The sequence below is a fragment of the Tachyglossus aculeatus genome, chromosome X4 (assembly GCF_015852505.1).
Source record: "Tachyglossus aculeatus isolate mTacAcu1 chromosome X4, mTacAcu1.pri, whole genome shotgun sequence".
Taxonomy (NCBI): domain Eukaryota; kingdom Metazoa; phylum Chordata; class Mammalia; order Monotremata; family Tachyglossidae; genus Tachyglossus; species Tachyglossus aculeatus.
In genome coordinates this window covers 4,350,757-4,369,195 of record NC_052098.1, presented here as the reverse complement: position 1 = coordinate 4,369,195, position 18,439 = coordinate 4,350,757, and the positions used below count along the sequence as shown (strand labels likewise).

The window sequence follows — 18,439 nt, the reverse complement described above, 5'->3', positions numbered from 1 at the left end:
CACATAGCTGTTTATTAATACTACATAAGGTACCTCTATTCCAGTTCTACTATTTCTTGCGCTTTATACACCTTTACACAATATCTCCTCCTATGACTTGCCAACAGATGTACTCAGGAAACCTTTGAGAACTACCTCAATTTCTACAGTTTGGTATCTGGTAGTTTCATTAAACTTTCACTTCTTCCAAAATCAAGGGTTGCATCATACACCGTCTATTAGTGACAGATGCCCAGGCAGCCTGAAAATATTTTCATTTTAAGTATTTCCGAGAGCTTATTTCCCCCAATCACATCACCATTTAAGGCTCAAACACGTTGGCCTTCTCCTTTTGAAATAAGCACTCTACTGGGGAAAAGGACACTAATTTTTTTTCCCTTGCATCAACATTAACAGCTTCTTTCCAGAAATAGCTAAATGTATGAGCTCACCAACAGTGCTCACAGGGAGACATGACACCTACCAGTTATGTATTTAGAGAAAACTTTAACACTTAGCAGGAGAAGACATCAGAAAAATCTCCTTGGAAACACCCAAGACACCAACCCCTTTAGAATTCATGCTTGCTGTTTGCTGACACCAGCGCTCTGTTTAAAACACGACCAAGGAGTTAAAGGTACTTACGGCTTTCCCCCAGGGATTCCTGCCAGGTTTGGAGGGATTGTGGGTACTCTCATGTGAGGAGGAGGATCAAACCCAACCTGAGAATAAAAACAATGCATCACAGGCTTAGCCAAGGTGTCAGATTCAGGGAGTGGCATGGCAAACATTTTGTCCACTTCTGCAGTCTATAAAAATATGCAGGGTACACAAACCTGCCTCAGGCACTACCCCATCACAGGTAATTGTTTTTTTCTATCCATGACAGGAAAAATACATTTGAGAACTTTGGCATTTCCCATTATTTTTCACATTTCCACCACAGAAGCAGTACAAAAACTTAAGTACTTGTTCTCCCAAACACTGCCTACTTACCACTGAAGCTGGAAAAACTAAATTTACAAAGGATCTGTTTAGCATGCTTGGCCTTCTCTTGGGATTTACAATGTCCTATTTTTTCCAACCACACGGAAACATAGAGCAAAACAAAAGCCACAAATCTACCACACTCAGACTTAAAGACGATCGATATGTATATGTGTATACATATACATATATATAAAAACACATGCAAGCATATACGCACACAAAGTCGCACCAATAAAACAAATCTCGTTTCCATCCTTCCTGGCTTTCAGGAAATAATGATACCTTCCTCCTGGAAAGATTGAGGCCAAGCCATCCCACGGCTCTCGTTAATTTTTCTATCCTGGTGGCTTCAAGAGCTTAAAGACACCGGGACCTACTAATGGCTATTACAAGCACGGTAAGATAGAGCTGCCATTTTTTTCCAATGTTTTCTTTTAACTTTAAAAAAAGGGATAAAAGTGAATAAAAAGCCTTCTGTGAGCTGCAAGATTCATTTAAGCAGTCTTAAAAATGCCCGTTGGTGGGAGGAAACCAGATGTCTCCAGGACCACTGAAGTGCTTTGTAGCTTCTATACACTGCCTTGTTTCATCTACAAAATCAATAAAACAAAACCCAGTTTGGCATTTCTTAATGACCTGGATCGTGGAGTGAGGGCTGACAAAAACTGAAACGCACGTAAATACACTGCGAGTCTTTGTTTCTGAGCTGCGGCTTCACTTCCTCCCAACCACGGAGCAGAGGGACGTATACAAGGGAGCAGTCAGCTCCTGGTCCAGGGAGTTTGACAGGCCTAAATGGAGCATGAGGCTTTTCCCACTGAACCAAAACCCATCCGACAGAGACAGTGAGCAGCATGTGGCCTACCATCGGGGAACGGCCATAGGCGACTACGGCGGCTGCGGCAGCGGCAGCGCTCATCTGAGGAGACATGTTGTGTAAGCTCGCGTACGCTGCCCCGGGACTGGTCAACTCTCCATTCATGCCAGCATGGGGGACCATTCCAAATGGAGTTGGGTAGGGGCCGGGCACTGCCAGGGGCGTCCTCAAACCAGCAGCTGTAGCGGAATAGAACATTCGCAACTTAGAGATGCCAATTTCAAGGGGAAAAGCGATGGTCTGCCCCTCCCCCCCCCAGCCTTTGCATCCTGGGAGATAGAGACAAGAAGGAAGAAGCCCAGGGAAGAATGCTAGCCCCACTGTCAGTTTGTGCACGTCTCTCCCTAACAGCTTGAAGCTGATTCACGTTCTGACAGTAGACCTCAGGAACAGGTATGAAGACAGAGGCTCTACAGATGAGGAAACGGGTACACAAAGAGCAGGGATTCTCCCTGACCCCGTTTCCCATAAAGGTCTCCTCAAAAGAAAGCCAACCTTATCCTCTTTATCCCCATTTCCTTTCCCTGAGCGGAATTCCAAACTTGGCATGGTCCCAGGTAATGGGTAAACCAAAGCACGTCTACCTTGCGCTGGAGAGGTGGTGGCTTGGGGGGAGGGGGCGGGTAATCACCATAGCGTTCGTTTTCTTCCCACTGCCCAAGTCTACTCTGCCCCTGGCCAGATTTTGTTTTGCCCTCTCCCAGACTGTGAGTTCTGAGTTTCTTCTCACACTCACTTCTCGGGTCACATTCAGCCAGCTGTCTCTGAAAGAGACAGCTGGTGCCCTAAGGGATCCTACCTACTCGAGATTGAGCAGCAGCCAAACTGAGCCGAGCCCACTGTTGGGTAGGGACTGTCTCTATACGTTGCCAACTTGTACTTCCCAAGCGCTTAGTACAGTGCTCTGCACACAGTAAGCGCTCAATAAATATGATTGATTGATTGATTGATTGAGCCACATCCGTCTTAGCCGAGCTGGCCACTTTAAGCGATATTGGCCGACTCGGACCCGCGACAGATAAGAGGCCGGTGGGATGCTCCCATTCAGAATAATCACTCAGGAACGTTCCTGAAGTCTCCACCAATGGGGTTATTTGGAAATAAGATAAAAGCTGAATGTAAACAGTCTGGACCAGAAAAGGGATGCAGCTGCTGGGCACCAAATAGGAACATCTGTTTCTTATCAAGACTTCTCCGTGCTACACGGGAGAGTGCGTTTAATATTCATGGAGGAATTACGTCAGGACGAGATTAGCAGAAGACTAATCAAGCACAGAAAGAGAGAAATAAGAGGCAATGTGTGCTACCAGCTTGGTTCACGAGGGGGTCCATTGCTGAAGGTTTGCCAAGGTTTGGACGGAGTCCTGGAGTGGCACTGGTGCCCGGAGTTGGCACATCATTCCGAGGAGTTGGTGTGCTGGATTTCAGAACGGGTGTGCTGGCTTTTTCATGCTGGTATCATTAAACAAATTAAATGAGTATTATTTTTAATCCAAGCCATATTACACAATTTATCACAACAGCAGCTGGGATGCTGGGCACCTACTACCTGCTCCTGCAGCCAACTGTCATAAATCCACACAACGTTGACAGCATTAACTGGTGAGGGAGAAATGCTGACCCTTCCTCTTCGTGCCAGAATTAAAACTCCAGCAAGAAATACAGAACGTGGCCTCACTCTTTCCTCTGCAATTGTTTAAAACTATTTTTCATCAAGCCTAGGAGTCTTGAATTAGCAGGTGTTTCAGTTTCTTAAGAAGAGTTCAACCATGCCCCCCTGCCCCTACCCACATCCATTTCTGTACCACCTCCAACACTGGTGGCCTTGTCCACAGGATACATCTTGGGCCTTTGGGAAAGCCCTCATCGGACAGACCTCCAGAAATAATAATAATGATAATAGTAACTGTGGTATTTGTTCAGGGCTTGCTCTATGCCAAACACTCTACTAAATACAAGATAATCAGGTCGGACAAAGTCACTGTCCCACATGAGGCTCCCAATCTAAGAGGAAGAGAGAACATATATTTAACCCCCATTTTAAAGATGTGAAAACAGACAGAGAAGTGAAGTGACTGACCAAAATCACACAGCAGACAAGTGAGGGAGGCAGAACCCAGGTCCTCTGGCTCCCAGGCCAGTGCTCTCTCCACTAAGCATGTGGGAAGAAGCACTTCCTTGAAGTATGGCTAACACCCTCTGCCCGCTCTCTTCCCTGCCCCCTGCAAACCCGACAAGGCCAAATTGAAGGAATGGGTGCCTTTCTCTGGCCCACCCTCTCCAATGAAAAGGGGATCACACATCCCCAAACATCTAATCTTCAGGGTTCTTTACTCCCCGAAAAAGTCAAGCCTCTCCTCTGACACAATCACCCCCCACCAGAGTGAAAGCTCCTTGAGGTTAGGAATAGGGCCTACTAACTCTATGGTACTTTCCCAAGCACTCAGCACAATGCTCTGCACACATAAGACTGTAAGCAGTGAGGACAGGGAACATGTCTGCTAACTCAACTGTATCTCATCCAGCAAGTACTCAATAAGTACCACAGATTGTTGATGTGGAAATGCCCTCTCCCATTCAGAGAACTAAAGCAATCACCCTTCCCAGGGGCCACACATCATTCCTGATACTCACCAAACTCATTTCTTTGGATTTCAAAGAGGTGGAACTCGCTGAGGAGGCCGTGGAGGCTGGGCTACTTGAAGCATCTTTCTTCAGCAGGCGGCTTTTGTCGATGCCATTCTCCCGGGGGGAGTGAGTCGGGCTTGCCCGTGGGGACGAGGGATCCTCCATAAACAGAACCAAAAGCCAACAAAGTTTTGGGATGAACTGTCCACACTCCTCCCTCCCCTCCCTCCCCCCAGCCCCAGTTCCTGATTCTCAGGATTCTACCCGGCCCCAAATGAATTCCTTAAGCCTCGGGGGAAATACTAAACAGCTTAGGCAGTGAGGTTTAGTCCTGTACTGTTCTTTGATGGTCCCCCTTTAGAATAGGAAATGAATACTTGTACCAGGGACTAACAATGGCATCTCTATTCTACCTAAGAACAGCAGGTGACCACGCACGCATGGTTCAACCTGCTGGTCCAAGAAAAACATTAACGGCTGTACAAAGACAGCCTGGCGTTCCATCTTCTCCCTCCCCAGACCCACAGGGCACAAGCTGTGAGTGGCATCCAAAGCCTGGTGAGGCAATGCAATGCTTGAAAATGTAAACCCAATTTCCAAATCCAAAGAGACAAGACTAGCAAGATTTGTCAAGTGCAAACTAATAATCTTATGACATTTGGGGCATATTCATGGACGAGACATTTTTTCTTGCTGAGATGGTATGCAAGGCAAGACCTTTGTTTGGGTGTCATACTTGGACAGAGAAAATAGTTACCTCATTGGACACGTCCACAACCAAGTTGTCATCACTTTTATCCCCATCACTGTCCTAAAAGGGAGGGTTTTATTTCAGTTAGTAGGGGATAGAGTAGAGAAAAAGGAAGTCCCCATTTAGGCTGCCTGCATGCCTCAGAAACACATTATAATCGCATGGAGTTCCCGGCCCTTGCCCACCACCAAACAGCTGTCGAGACTGTTCCCCAATTCCAGTCCCACAGTACCAAATAACCAAAGACTTTTATGTCTCTTCCCTGCATCTCCGATAGCTCCAAGACTACTTTCTATACCCAACAGCCCTTTTCAGTCTGGAACATGCATGACCTCATAGAAAGAGGTGAGATTGTTTCTCTTTTGGGCTGTTAAAGCGATTACCAAAACAGGAGAGTTAAAATGGAAAAAATAAAAAACACAAGGGATTTTTTTTTTCCTGGCTGTCATCTTCACATTGAAGTCAGCCAAGTTAAAGACCCTTAAATGATTGTCGTTTTAAGCAACCTCAATTGCTGGCAGAGACCATCTCCCGAGTTGTGCCAAACCGACTCCACACATAATCCAAACCCCACTGCTTTATAAAATGGGATTCACCAGCCAAACTTAGATTCTGGCGCAATGAGGACAGCCCTCCAAGCCAGTCTTTTCGGACAAACATCCCAAACTGGAGAAGCAGTGTGGCTGAGTGGACAGACCACAGTCCTGGGAGTCAGAAGAACCTGGGTTCTAATCCCGCTCCCCCACTGGTCCGCTGTGTGACCTTGAGCAAGTCACTTTACTCTCAGTGCCTCAGCTACCTCATCTGTAAATTGGGGATTAAGACTGTGAGCCTTTTGTGGAACAGGGACAGTGTCCAACCTGATTAACTTGTATCTACGCTAGCGCTTAGTACAGTGGCTGCCACAGAGTAAGCGCTACAAAAAAAAACCACTCCCCCCCCCCCCCCCCCCCAAAAAAACATCCCTAAATCAGCCCTCTTCACTTGTTTTCTGATCCCTTTTTTTGGTTTGGCTTTTTTTTTTTAAAAGGAAAAGAGGAGAGGTAATATACAGAGAACCTTGGCAGATGGAGCCCATCGTTGAACTTTCTTCTGGGGTTAACACAATGCCTCAACTTGGGGAAAATGTCAACGTTTCATTGCTTTTGGAGTAGTGGCTTGATTTCATTGGCCAAATACTAAAGTTGGCACAGGGAGAAAGAGTGGAGGATTTCTTCCTGACCCAGAGGACGTGACTTCCCTTAAAGTAAATGAAGAGAAGCTGAGCCTAGAGAGAATCAAGTCTTTGAAGAAAGTGGGATACTGGAAAGAGCCAGACATCTGGAATGGAATCCACCAATGTCTGTCTCCCCCTCTAGACTGTAAGCTCCTTGGGAGCAGGGAACTTGTCTACCAACTCTGTTGTACTGAACTCTCCCAAGCACTTAGTGTAGTATTTTGCACATAGTAAACGCTCAAAATGATATAATTTAGCTGACTGATTGACTGTTAGTCCTAATTTAGCAATGTCAAAATCTCAGAATTGCTGCGTCTGATGGAATGGTCTGTCTTCCACAGTCTTTCCCCAGCAGCTCAGCTCAGTCCTATAGCTGTTGATATTAAGGCTCCTCTCTCAAGGAAGTGTTTCTGCTTCATTTCCCAGCCTCTTTTGGAAACTGAGTAGGGGGTAGAGCAAAGATGAGCAAATGCAGCCTGGTGGCTGCATCTGGCCTACCAATTGATCTGACCAGACCACCACAATGTACAAGTGGAATAGCATCACTGCATATAGAAATACCTGTTTCACGTGCTTGGGTACATGAAAATGACGTGAAAGATTCTTGACACAAGAAAGGCTCTGCACACAGTAAGCGCTCAATAAGTATGATTTACTGACTATCTCACTTCTAGGTATTTTGCACATCAAATATTTCATCACGGTGGCCTACAGCACTTTATAAAACATGTGTAAGTGGCTTTCCAGCCCAAACAATTGCCCATTCGCCAGGCTACTGTGTTCCGACCCTTAGCGTAGCTATGAACTAAGATGGGTGGATCTAGGGTTCAAAGCAAGAAGGACATACAGACACACACGTTGCCAAATCTGGCTTCCCTAAACCCAGAACCAAAGATTTGCCAGCCTACCCGTCCCCCCCCCACCACTCTGCCAGAACACTAAGAAACATGGGCAAGAACCTGACATAACAGAAGACATTCCCTCAATTGTCTTTACTCCATGCTTTTGATGATAATAATAATAATAATAATAATAATGGCATTTGTTAAGCGCTTGCTATGTGCAAAGCACTGTTCTAAGCACTGGGGGGGTACAAGGTGATCAGGTTGTCCCACGTGGCTCACAGTCTTAATCCCCACTTTACAGACAAGGTAACTGAAGCTCAGAAGTTAAGTGACTTGCCCATGGTCACACAGCACACATGTGGTGGAGCCGGGATTAGAACCCATGACCTATGACTCCCAAGCCTGTACTCTTTCCACTGAGCCACGCTGCTTCTCTAAGATGGGAGAGAGAGGGACTTTTAGAGCAATGACTGTAGGATCAATCAATAGTAAGTATTGAGCATTTACTGTGTGCAGAGTACTGTACTAAGCACTTGGGAGAGTACAATAACAGAGTTGGTAGACGCATTCCCAGCCCACAGAGTTTACAGTCTAGAGGGGGAGACAGATATTAAAGTAAGTTATGGATATGTATGTGCTGTGGGGCTGAGGGTGGGGTGAATATCAAGGGTGGGGAGATAGGGGGTTTGCGGAGGGAGCTGGAATGGGCAGTGGGCATGGGATGGAGAAATAATGTTGCCTGGAAGAGGAGAGGACAGAGGGTTTTTTTTGTATTTGTTAAGTGCTTACTATGTGCAAAGCACTGTTCTAGGCGCTGGGGGGATACAAGGTGAAGTTAAAGCAGGTAAAGACAAATGACATGGACAAGGGCAGCCTGATGTCTGGATTTCCACAGGCAGCAGCACTCTGCAACTGGTGCACAGGAGCGGAGGAGATAATCCAGAGCAGCAAGTTAGTACAAATGGAGTTAGTTAGTGGAGAGGGCAGTGTCAAGGATGTCAATCTGTGGGTCAAAGAGGTAGTTTGGGTATGAAGACCAAATAGGGCATTCCCTCCTCTTCTAGACTGTGAGCCCATTGTTGGGTAAGGATCGTCTGTTGCCAAATTGTACTTTCCAAGTGCTTAGTACAGTGCTCTGCACGCAGTAAGTGCTCTATAAATACGATTGATTGAATGAATGAATGACTTTAGAAAATTGGAGGGGATCAAAGATTGGAAGGTCTCTCTGGGGAAACAGGACAGATTTTTGGAGAGAAGTTGTGTGGGAGAGAATGCGGGTGAGGAGGTTGTGGTCAGATACAAAATTCCAGAGTTGGTGAAGGTAGAGCTTGATGACAAAATTGAGCATGTGAACCAAAATGGAACCGCCCCAGCCCACTCCCCTGGAACAGCCCAGTGGACCTGCCCAAGGCCTCAAGCTCTGAGCACTGGAATTACATAAAAAAAGAGAGGGTGTCAAATGCAAACGAAATGTATTTTAACTGGCTTTAAACATCAAAGAGCTCACAGAGATCAGGGGCTGGAGCAGAATCACTGCATAATCTTTAGCCTGAGGAAGAAATATTTCAAGGCTCAAATGATCAATAGTCTCCAGAGTTCTAGATCCATGAGGGGCCAGCAATTATCACTTGTATCCAAGAGATTTACCTTTCTGTACAAGGATCTCCCTGGGCAGCCAAGTATGCAAATAAACAGATCACCTGGGCATAGATTACTTACATAGTGGCTGGCATCCTTGTCCTCCACCTTTCTCTTCTTGATATCATTGGAATATTCAGGCCCGTTCCGCCGTTTATCTGTTCCTCGCAGGCTGTCCGGGACCAGTAAAGAATTACTCTGTAAAGACAAAGAATAAGGTCAATCAAAAATTCCTCTCAGAAATCCTTTGTACACATGAAATCTCAAACTGGATATGATAGATGCTTTAGAAATGTGATACCTACACAGACTTTTATTCCATTTAATTCACCTCATCATCAAAGACTTTCAAGGCAAACAGTTGGAGAGGGTTCATGCATTTTAAAAAGAGACTCTGGCTTTGCACAATCCAACAATCGAAGTTTGGTTGGGTCTATCAGTCATTCAAGCTTCCTATTCAACTGGATTCATGGTGCGAGAGAGAAACAGGAGTCGGCTGTTTCTTCCAGAATATACTTTTCACATATTCTGATGGAGATCTCCTAGTTTGAGAATGTGTACAATAAATATGAAAGCCCAGAAGATTACTCAATCAGACAGGCTCTTAGGAACTTGGGGGGACGTTGGGGAAGAGTAGTCTCAAAGTGTAATCAATCAATCGTATTTATTGAGCGCTTACTATGTGCAGAGCACTGTACTTAAGTGTAAGCCACTTAAGTATGAAAAGTGTGGGTGGGGCTAACAGAAGAAGGTTATCCTAAAAGGCCCAGCGTACATTTTTTTTTTAAGGAGTGATCAGGGAAAACCCTACTGGAAACCCTCCAGTTTATTGTGGAGAATGAAAAGATTTTGTGTTTCCTCTATCAATATAAAATTCACTGGTACAAAATTCAAAGTCCCCTCCCCCACGAGTCACTTTCATCAGAGAATCAAGGCCAGCACCTCAACACAAAAGGAGAGCAAAGACTAATCTTTTCCACAAACTACACAGACTACTTTCATTCAGATATGCTAAGTACAAACTGTTGACCCAAAGAAAACAGGCATTCGAGATATTTTTGGGTCACATGACACGATTTGACATGCCTTCAATTCCCATCTCCCCTCTGGCTAAAGCATTAAAACATGTTACAATGAGTTCTTTTAAGTGCAGGATTAGCATATGCAAGGGGGCAATTTGTTCAGTGATGTGTTAATGCCATGAACAATGCTGAATGAGTTGTGTGAAAAACTCCTTTCACAAAGCCCCAATAACCTGGCTTCAGAAAGTTGTCTTTAAAGAGAGAGAGAGAGAGAGAAAGAGAGAGAGAGAGACAGAGAGAGACAGAGAGCAAGCATGGTGCCAGCCAGCATTTACATTTCTCCTGCCCTTGTTTTCTCCTCTTAAAACACAAACTTTAAATTATGCTAAATTTGATACAGCAGTCTGTCCCAAGAGCAAGTATTTTTGTGGTCCGTTTAAAAAGCCCTGGGGATTCATTCCTAAGCAAACCAGAGATCCAAATAGACGGGTGGGCTCTCGGCCACTGCCACCAGTTCCCTCCGAATGGCATCACCATGGGAGCCTTCCAGGCCTCTTAAACATTAATGCTCAACCACAAGGGAGAGGAAAACAAAACAGGGTACATAAGGCAATTTGAATCCTCTTTTGCGTACTTCAGGGGCTGCACTTTAAAGCTAGCTATGCACTCTTTTATTTATGAGCGTTCAAGCTAAACAAATGCCAGGAGGTTTACATAAAAGCAGGAAGGAGGGCCCAGTGCAATTCAATATAAAGAAGCTCAAAGTAATGTCTTTACCACGATGTTTTGTGGCTAAAAAGGTGGGGTTGTTGGATCACTGAACTAATTACCTTGATAAATGTGAGGAAAATAACCCCTTTAGCTCCCCACAACCCCTCCCCTCAAAACAAGACAGAGACGTTCATGCCCATAGAAACGCAGGGGTATTGCGGAGAGCAGAGTCCATTCCAGTAAGGTCAGTAAAGGCTAATGATGTTTACGTCATACAAACAATGGTATCACCATTGCCCAAAGAGGCAAGAGCACTGGTAAGCCCAATCCATTAAGGGTCAAAATGTGCAAAAATCCCTCCAGAAATTGTAAACAGGCCCAAGGCAGAAAGTTGACACTGAATCTTTGTGTAGTCAAGTCAAGCATTACATCATCTTAACGTTACGTTCTCTTTCCATGCGAGAGCCTCCAGGACAGTGAGCAGGCTAAATCTGGGAAGACAAAGCATGCCCCACCACCCACCATTACTGAATTGCAAAACTCCAACTCCTCACAAATCAGCTGCAATGAATTGAAACACATTTGGCTATGGGTGTGGTTGGCGGGGTGAGAGAGATTCTGGCGCCCTTGGACAAATCTCTGCGTTGCAAGGCACTTCAGAGTCTGCTTAATCTAACAACCTGCTCCCTAAACTCTCCCTTCCTGGTGCAAAAGTGGCACATTCCGATTGTATTTTGTCTGGGGAAAAGCGGATCAACATTCTTCACATAACCCTGGAAGATAAGCCTTCTCAGCCAAATACATGAGCACCGATTCTCTTTAGCCCATTTTCCAGCTTCTTTAATGCAGCCATTCAGACAAGTGGTGGCCACTGCCAGACAGCATGAACACACCAGAGATGCCGTCAGGGTTTTCCAACCCCTCTTTTTTATGGTATTTGTTAAGCACTTACTATGTGCCAGGCACTGTACTAAGAACTGGGGTAGATACATAGCTAACCAGGTTGGACACAGTCCATGTTCCACACGGTGCTCAGTCTTAATCCCCATTTTACAGCTGAGGTGGCAAGTACAGAGAAGTGAAAGTGACTTGGCCATGGTCACACAACAAACAAGTGGCAGAGCGAGGATTAGAACGCAGGCCCTTCTGACTCCCAGGCCCGTGCTCTATCCACTATGCCATCCTGCTTCTATCCCCTCTGCTGCAAGGAAAGGTGGGAGGAAAAGAAAAAAAAAGGAAGGGGGAATGGTGGCAGCTTCCTATGCTCCTCTTTCCCATGCTTGACTGGGCAACTACAAAACTGGCACAGCCCAACCCTGAGTTAAAAAGAAAATTGGCCAAACTATTTTCACCAGTCATTGAGTATGCAGTGGCCCTACCCAACTTGCTCCTACCACCTCTCCCCCTCCCCCGCACTATGCCTGCAGGTAACTATGCTCAAAGTTCTTCCACAAGCTCCAATTCCCTCAAAATTCCAACCAACAAAGTAATGGAAACGAAAGGCAGAGTTAATTCCATTTCTTTTTCAGGTCCACTGCCACCTGATTTTGTTCCGTTCCAGTCTGATGTCTTGTAGGACCTGGATCCATGCTAATGTTTCCTGGCTGCTTTAATCATTTCTGTGGTGTGGGGATCGCAGATGTTCATTAAAAAAACAAACAGGTTTCTCAGGAGGCAACACTAGCTGCAGACCTTGAAAATAGATGGCTAAGAATTCTGATTAATTACTTCACTCACCAACACTCCAGAACCCAAAGATGAAATCCCAGCCTCAAAAGTGCCATCATAATAATCGTGTGCGCACGCGCGCGCACACACACACACACGCGTGCGCGCACTTTCTCTTCATTGTCTGGCTTTTTAAGAGAGGGCAAAGAGATCACCACTGGCTATCCCTGCAGCAATTTGCATTTTATGCCATGGCAGATAGGTGGTTTTAAGAGCAGAAGGACTCTGGGAATTCTGAAGACATTCGTTAGAATTACAATCATTTCATATCTGTGGCTGGAATTAAAAACTACACTCTTTTTCACTCCTTTCCTCATCCCTCATCACAAGGCACATCACTCTAACCTAAGGACTAGGCAGGGAAGAAAAAAGAGAATGACTGACCTAAGACACAGTGAAACTTGAGGAAAAGGTATAAAATATAAAGTATGGCATTTCTCATCTCAGATAGAAAATTCTTTGTATCCAAAATTTTGGACACATATTAATTCAGCTAAAGGAGGTTTAGGCAGATACCAAATACTCTGGACCAGAAGACCTGTCACACTTAAAACCAACCCAAGTTTCCCACAGGCTGGGCTTGATTTTAGAACTTGTTGTCCTGGGTTATTTCTTTGGGGATCTCCCATTACAACAACTGTGGATCAATTCAAATTAATGTCCTCTATGAATGGGTGTCTACATGATCCCTGAGGATGGCTAGCATTTTGTCTTGTCTACTGATGCAGCACTCAAACCTCCCCAGCAAGGGATGAAAGGAGGAGGAAGACTGTAAGCTCACTGAGGGCAGGGAATGTGTTATAATGTTGGACTGTACTCTCCCAAGTGCTTAGTACAGTGCTCTGCACACAGTAAGCACTCAATAAATATGATTGACTGACAGGAGTAAAAGAGTACTGCGAGCTATTCCTAGACCAACCCCTGTTCCCTTTACTGAATCTCAGGTGCTACAACCACAAGTCCATCTCATCAACTTGTGGATCCTACATAACAGCTTTCCACTGTGAGATACAAAGAGTCCAGGCCCTCAAGAGAACTACTATAATAGTCACTGTCGATGTAGAGATTGGATATGTAGTACACTGCCCTGCATGCTAAGTGCTCAATAAATACCACTGACTGGTTGATTTATATATGCAGAGTCTAGAGGAGGCAGTAGTTTTCGCAGGAAACTTGGCGCTGGCTACCGATGTCGAGGCACAATTTTTAAATATGGCCAAAGACAAAAACTAGCAGAAGCCCATGACCCATTCATGGGAATGTTTAAATACAGTTGCTTTCTCTCTCTCACTTTAGATCTTGGTCAATCAGTTCCTGTCAAGTCTTTCCCAGTTTTCTCTCTGGGTCTATTTCTCCCTGCCTGGATCTCCCTGAATCTGTCCCTACCATTTCTCTGAGGTTGCTAAGACAACCTCTAGGGACTACATTTGAGAAACAATAGAAAAATGAAGAAGAAAAACCCCCAAAACAACCACCCACAACAACATAAACAACATTTAGGGCCCCAGGGGAAAATATGAACTTAATAAAGAAAAGCAAATGTGTTTGAGAGGTATGGGAATACCCACATTCTAAGCTCAGATCTCCTACAGGCATTGCTAGTACCTTAAAGCTAATAATAATTGTAATAATAATACCTGGGGTATTAAGCACTCATTATGTGCCAAGCACTGTATTAAGAACTGGGGGATATTCAACAGAGTATTAAGGCAAATAAGGCTGATGACAAGACCTTTATCACAGCTAGTAGTACACGCATCTCAGCTGAGTATTGCACCTGCCCCCCCCAAACCCAGGGACATGACAAATTCAAAGGAGGCATCAGCTAGAACAAGGCACAGGAGATGACTCTTCCATTATCACAGGAGGAGTTTGGACATGATGTACACACACCCAGTAATGCAAGTTACATGCCACTGCACTGTGGCCATCATTTGTTTTCTTTAGACAGCCATCAGGTCTCCCTGTGCCCCTTTTTAATTAACTACCAAAATGCCTACATTTCCCAGAAGAATATTCAATTCTTTGGGACAGAAATTTCTAATATGCGTGCTTCAGATCTAACAGGAATAAGCATCCATCAGGCATAACATAACAGACATTTGCATATGCTGCATGGTGGTTTGCATGACATCAAGCTGCCAACGTTTATAAGTTTTCTTTTAGTGGCCCAGAAATCTTGAGAACCACCACAACCATGCCCAAATAGGAAAGCCCTTCTTTTTTTTTCCAAGAACTATGAAGGCCCAGGTCTGTACTAGCCACCTCTAGCCCCCACCATCCGCCAGTGACTCAAGACTAATATTTGCTTGCCCAGATTCCCTTCTGCAAATAACTCTAGAAGACAATGAAACAGCTTAAGGGAGCATCACGTTCCCCAAGTTGTTCCTGGAATGTCATCTCCACACCCTGCAATCCAACCTGGCTCTTTAGAACACCTTCTCTCCCCCAACCTCAAACCTGGAAACCATCAGCCACAAATGTAAGAGGCAAATCCACTCCCAGGTGCCCGGGAGAGCTGGGCAGGTTTCCCTAATGGGACTCCTAATACACATTATTCAAATGGATTTCCTTAGCTGCTGCTCTGATTCCCCCTGGGAATTCTTCTGGAGCCACGGGAAATGCATATGTGTCAGGGGTACAGATTTGGAGCCTTTGGCACTTCATTTATCCTGTGGAATACTCAGGCAATGAGAACTCAATTTGCAAGCACACTACATTGACAATTAACTTTCCCTTGAACATTATAACAATTAGGAAACTGTGTTCTCCGTCACATCTGTGTGCATTCTTTATCTACACCTGGTACCAATTAGGCCGTTATCTGGTGCTGCACTTTTTCCAGTGCATTTGGTCACTTGCAGATTCTACCGGACATTTAAAAAGACTGCACAAGTGACTTCCCGCCCATTAAAGCCGACCAAAGCCTCGGGTGTCAGCAGACTAAGGAAAGGGGGTGTGGGGGGGGGGGGAGTGTGTGCAAATGCATTCATTAAGCAGCCAGGTCACACCGGCCATGTATGGGGCGTGGCAAAGCCCATGGTTGCTCGAAAAAAACCAACCCAATCTTAAAGCTTTCACTTTCACTCAGGCACAGAACTTGCCAACACTGGGGGAATGGGTTTGCACTGTAACAGGGGTGGGAGGAGTGGGAGACAGCTACAAGGAAATGAATCCCCCTCCCCAACAGAGGGAAAGGAATCTCAACTGCACTATGAGATACTTCCCATACAAAGCATAGTCTAACCATGACTGATAACTGATAGCCCCTTCCCCAGGACTTTAAGAAACATTTTCCCAGAACCCTCTTTAAAAAAAAACCAAAGCAGGTGATGAGGGATCTCTTAACCTAAGGCCCATGCCCAGAAGCTAGAACAAGGGTCCAGGAAAATTGTGGAACCTCCCAGTACCTTACTAACCAATCGCTCAATAGGTTTATGGGGGGCCTGTTGGGTGCAGCGCACTGCTTAGCACGTAGGAGTGTACAACTAATTTAGTTGACCTGATTCCTGCCCACAAGAAGCTTACAGTCCATTTTACAGCTGAGGAAACATGAGTAGACTGTAAGCTCCTTGCGGGCTGGAATCATGTTGACCCCAGGAAAGAACTGAAAATCCCCTTACTTTTCAGGGATAGAGCATTGTTTCCCATATCACACAATACCATGGATTGATTGGGTGCCAAGTTCCCCCTCTTCCCACGCAAATGGATCAATCAATGGTATCTATTGAGCACTTACTATGTGCAGAGTATTAAGCATTTGGGAAAGTACAATACACCACAAGGAGCTCACAATGGCGGGGGAGGGGGAGATGATAAAATAAACACAGCCACCTGCTCTCCAAGACATGCAACTACAGAACTTCAAAGTATGACCCTGAGCACATGCCCTTTAGGCAAGACATGACTCTTGATGTATTAAATCCATCCTTTTTGGGTCCTTTAGTAAACTGTCTTTTCCAGTGGATTGGAGGGTGGTCCCTGAGGAGCTAATATACCTCCGATTGACCCGTTGGATCAATCACATCCGATAAAGGTAGGGGAAAGTGGGCCATCCCTAGTTTCTTGTATACTGTTTATAGCGCTGAGCATTCTCTTGCAAGTCAGAATGTTCTTCCTTTTCAGAAGATGCTATTTCATGAGAAGAAAGCACACAATGGACTTCTGGATCCTATCTAAAATGAAAACCTGTTGCTAGTAGCCCCTTGCCTTCTAAGCAACTGATCCTGCTTGAAACGGAAACATTTAATTGGCTGCAGAGAGAACCTATTTGACTCCGACCACTATATTCTTCCAATTTCCTGGCCTAGTTGTTGGGGCGGGGGCTGGCGGGGGGGTGGCGGGTGAAGATTTATCCATAAATATTTGGGCTAAATCATTTATCCCTTCTCTGAGAATAAAATTTGGAAATCGAGTCAGCTGGTTAGGGTAAGGCTGGGACACTAATAGATGTGAAATTCCAAGAAGGCACAATAGAGCTACCCACAAAAGCAAGTGTTCCAGGGTCATAATTTTCTCCAATATGGTTTCATTTTGAAAAATTTTTAAAGATGGAAAACTTGGGATAAGATCTAGGGTGGAGGGGAACCCAAGCCAAAACTAGACACAGGATACAACTGAATAATAATAATAATAATATTTGTTAAGCACTTACTATGTGCCAAACACTGCACTAAGCCCTAAGGCAGATATGAGTTAATCAGGTCAGACAGAGTCCCTGTTCCACATGGGACTCACAGTCCAAGTTAATCCCCATTTTCCAGATGAGGAACTCAGGCACAGTACTGTTGAATGACTTGCCCACAGTCACACAGCAGGCAAGTGGCAGAACTGGGATTAGAACCCAGATCTTCTGACTCCAGGCCTGTGCTTTTCCCACTAGGAGACGCTGCTTCCCTTCAGGGGCCTTCGGTCTCCTGTTCTCCTTAAGACACAAAGCCACACACCTAGGCACAGTGGACCAATGGGGATATTTAAACAGAACATTTAAAGAATAATCACAGTCAAAACTAGATTTTAAATTACTTCCTGGTACATAAACTTCCAAAGCAGGGTTGTTTCCTGGGTGTTATGTACAATGCCTAGACAAGTATACTTAAAAAATGCTAAAACGATAAACCAGGTAATCTTCAGCAAGATGCCTGCTAATCAGTGTACGAATGCTACAGAACACTGACTCAGAAGAATTTAAAGCATTTGGCATAATCCAGGAATGGCCCAAACTGCATCTTCCCATGTGAAATTCAGGCTCTTGCCTGGAACATAGTGGGACGTTTTCCATGAATAAAAGCAGTAAAGGCCTACTAGAGAACGGGGAGAGTTTCTAAACAGATGACAATATTTAGAAAAGAAAATGAAATCATGAAGTTGTTTCTCTTTGCTAGAAATAAAGCTATCACAGACATACTTAAAGGTGAGCTTAAATAGAAAATCACCTGGGCCCAATTCCAGTGAGTTGTATTTTGCAGACTTCCTGATAAACACTAATCAAACACCTTAAGCGGAGTTTTAGTTATGGATGCCCCTGTCTCGAGAAGCGTCTTTTCTGCTACTTGGCAGGGAACACTTTTCAAAGGCAATAAAAAACACGAAACACCATTTACTCTTCAGACACATGAAAGGAAAGTCGAGACTTAGTTTTTTGCAACTCAGGCCTTCCTAATCAGGCTGTGTCAAAATGATTTCCTTCAGAGATACTTGCAATTGATTTTCAGATGACTTCCAAGTACATAAAAGAGTTATGGCTCTTTGCTGAAGTCGGTAGTCTTTATTAAGGACTTTGCATGTCTCTGCTGTCTGGGCGTGTCGCACTATTCGAGGAAGAGTTAACACCTGAGACATATTTGCATTGATGTCACCACCTCCAATAGCCAGGGAAACATGTGACTAATCAGAGCTCGTAGAAAACAGAAACCACCAACCGTCAGTTAATAATGCGGGGAGTGGGGACAGAACCAACTTGTTAAGCTAGACTCCACTGGCCCCACAGGGTTGGCATACTTAAAAAGCAGGTATTATTTCCCCTCCACCCTTAGAAGTCTCAAGTCATTATTG

The 18,439-nt window shown here is 44.8% G+C and overlaps 1 protein-coding gene across 4 annotated transcripts in view; it reads right to left on the bottom strand.

Moving 5' to 3' along the window:
- Nucleotides 1–18,439, bottom strand: part of TLE1 (TLE family member 1, transcriptional corepressor) — a 100,373-nt gene that overhangs the window by 22,617 nt on the left and 59,317 nt on the right. For all 4 annotated transcript variants that reach the window (XM_038769397.1, XM_038769400.1, XM_038769398.1 and 1 more), the window contains 6 exons: nucleotides 9,006–9,122; nucleotides 5,232–5,285; nucleotides 4,481–4,633; nucleotides 3,154–3,298; nucleotides 1,835–2,025; nucleotides 625–701 (listed from right to left, as the gene is read on the bottom strand). In XM_038769397.1, coding sequence (XP_038625325.1) covers nucleotides 625–701; nucleotides 1,835–2,025; nucleotides 3,154–3,298; nucleotides 4,481–4,633; nucleotides 5,232–5,285; nucleotides 9,006–9,122 — 737 coding nt within the window. The remainder of the gene's footprint in view (nucleotides 1–624; nucleotides 702–1,834; nucleotides 2,026–3,153; nucleotides 3,299–4,480; nucleotides 4,634–5,231; nucleotides 5,286–9,005; nucleotides 9,123–18,439) is intronic.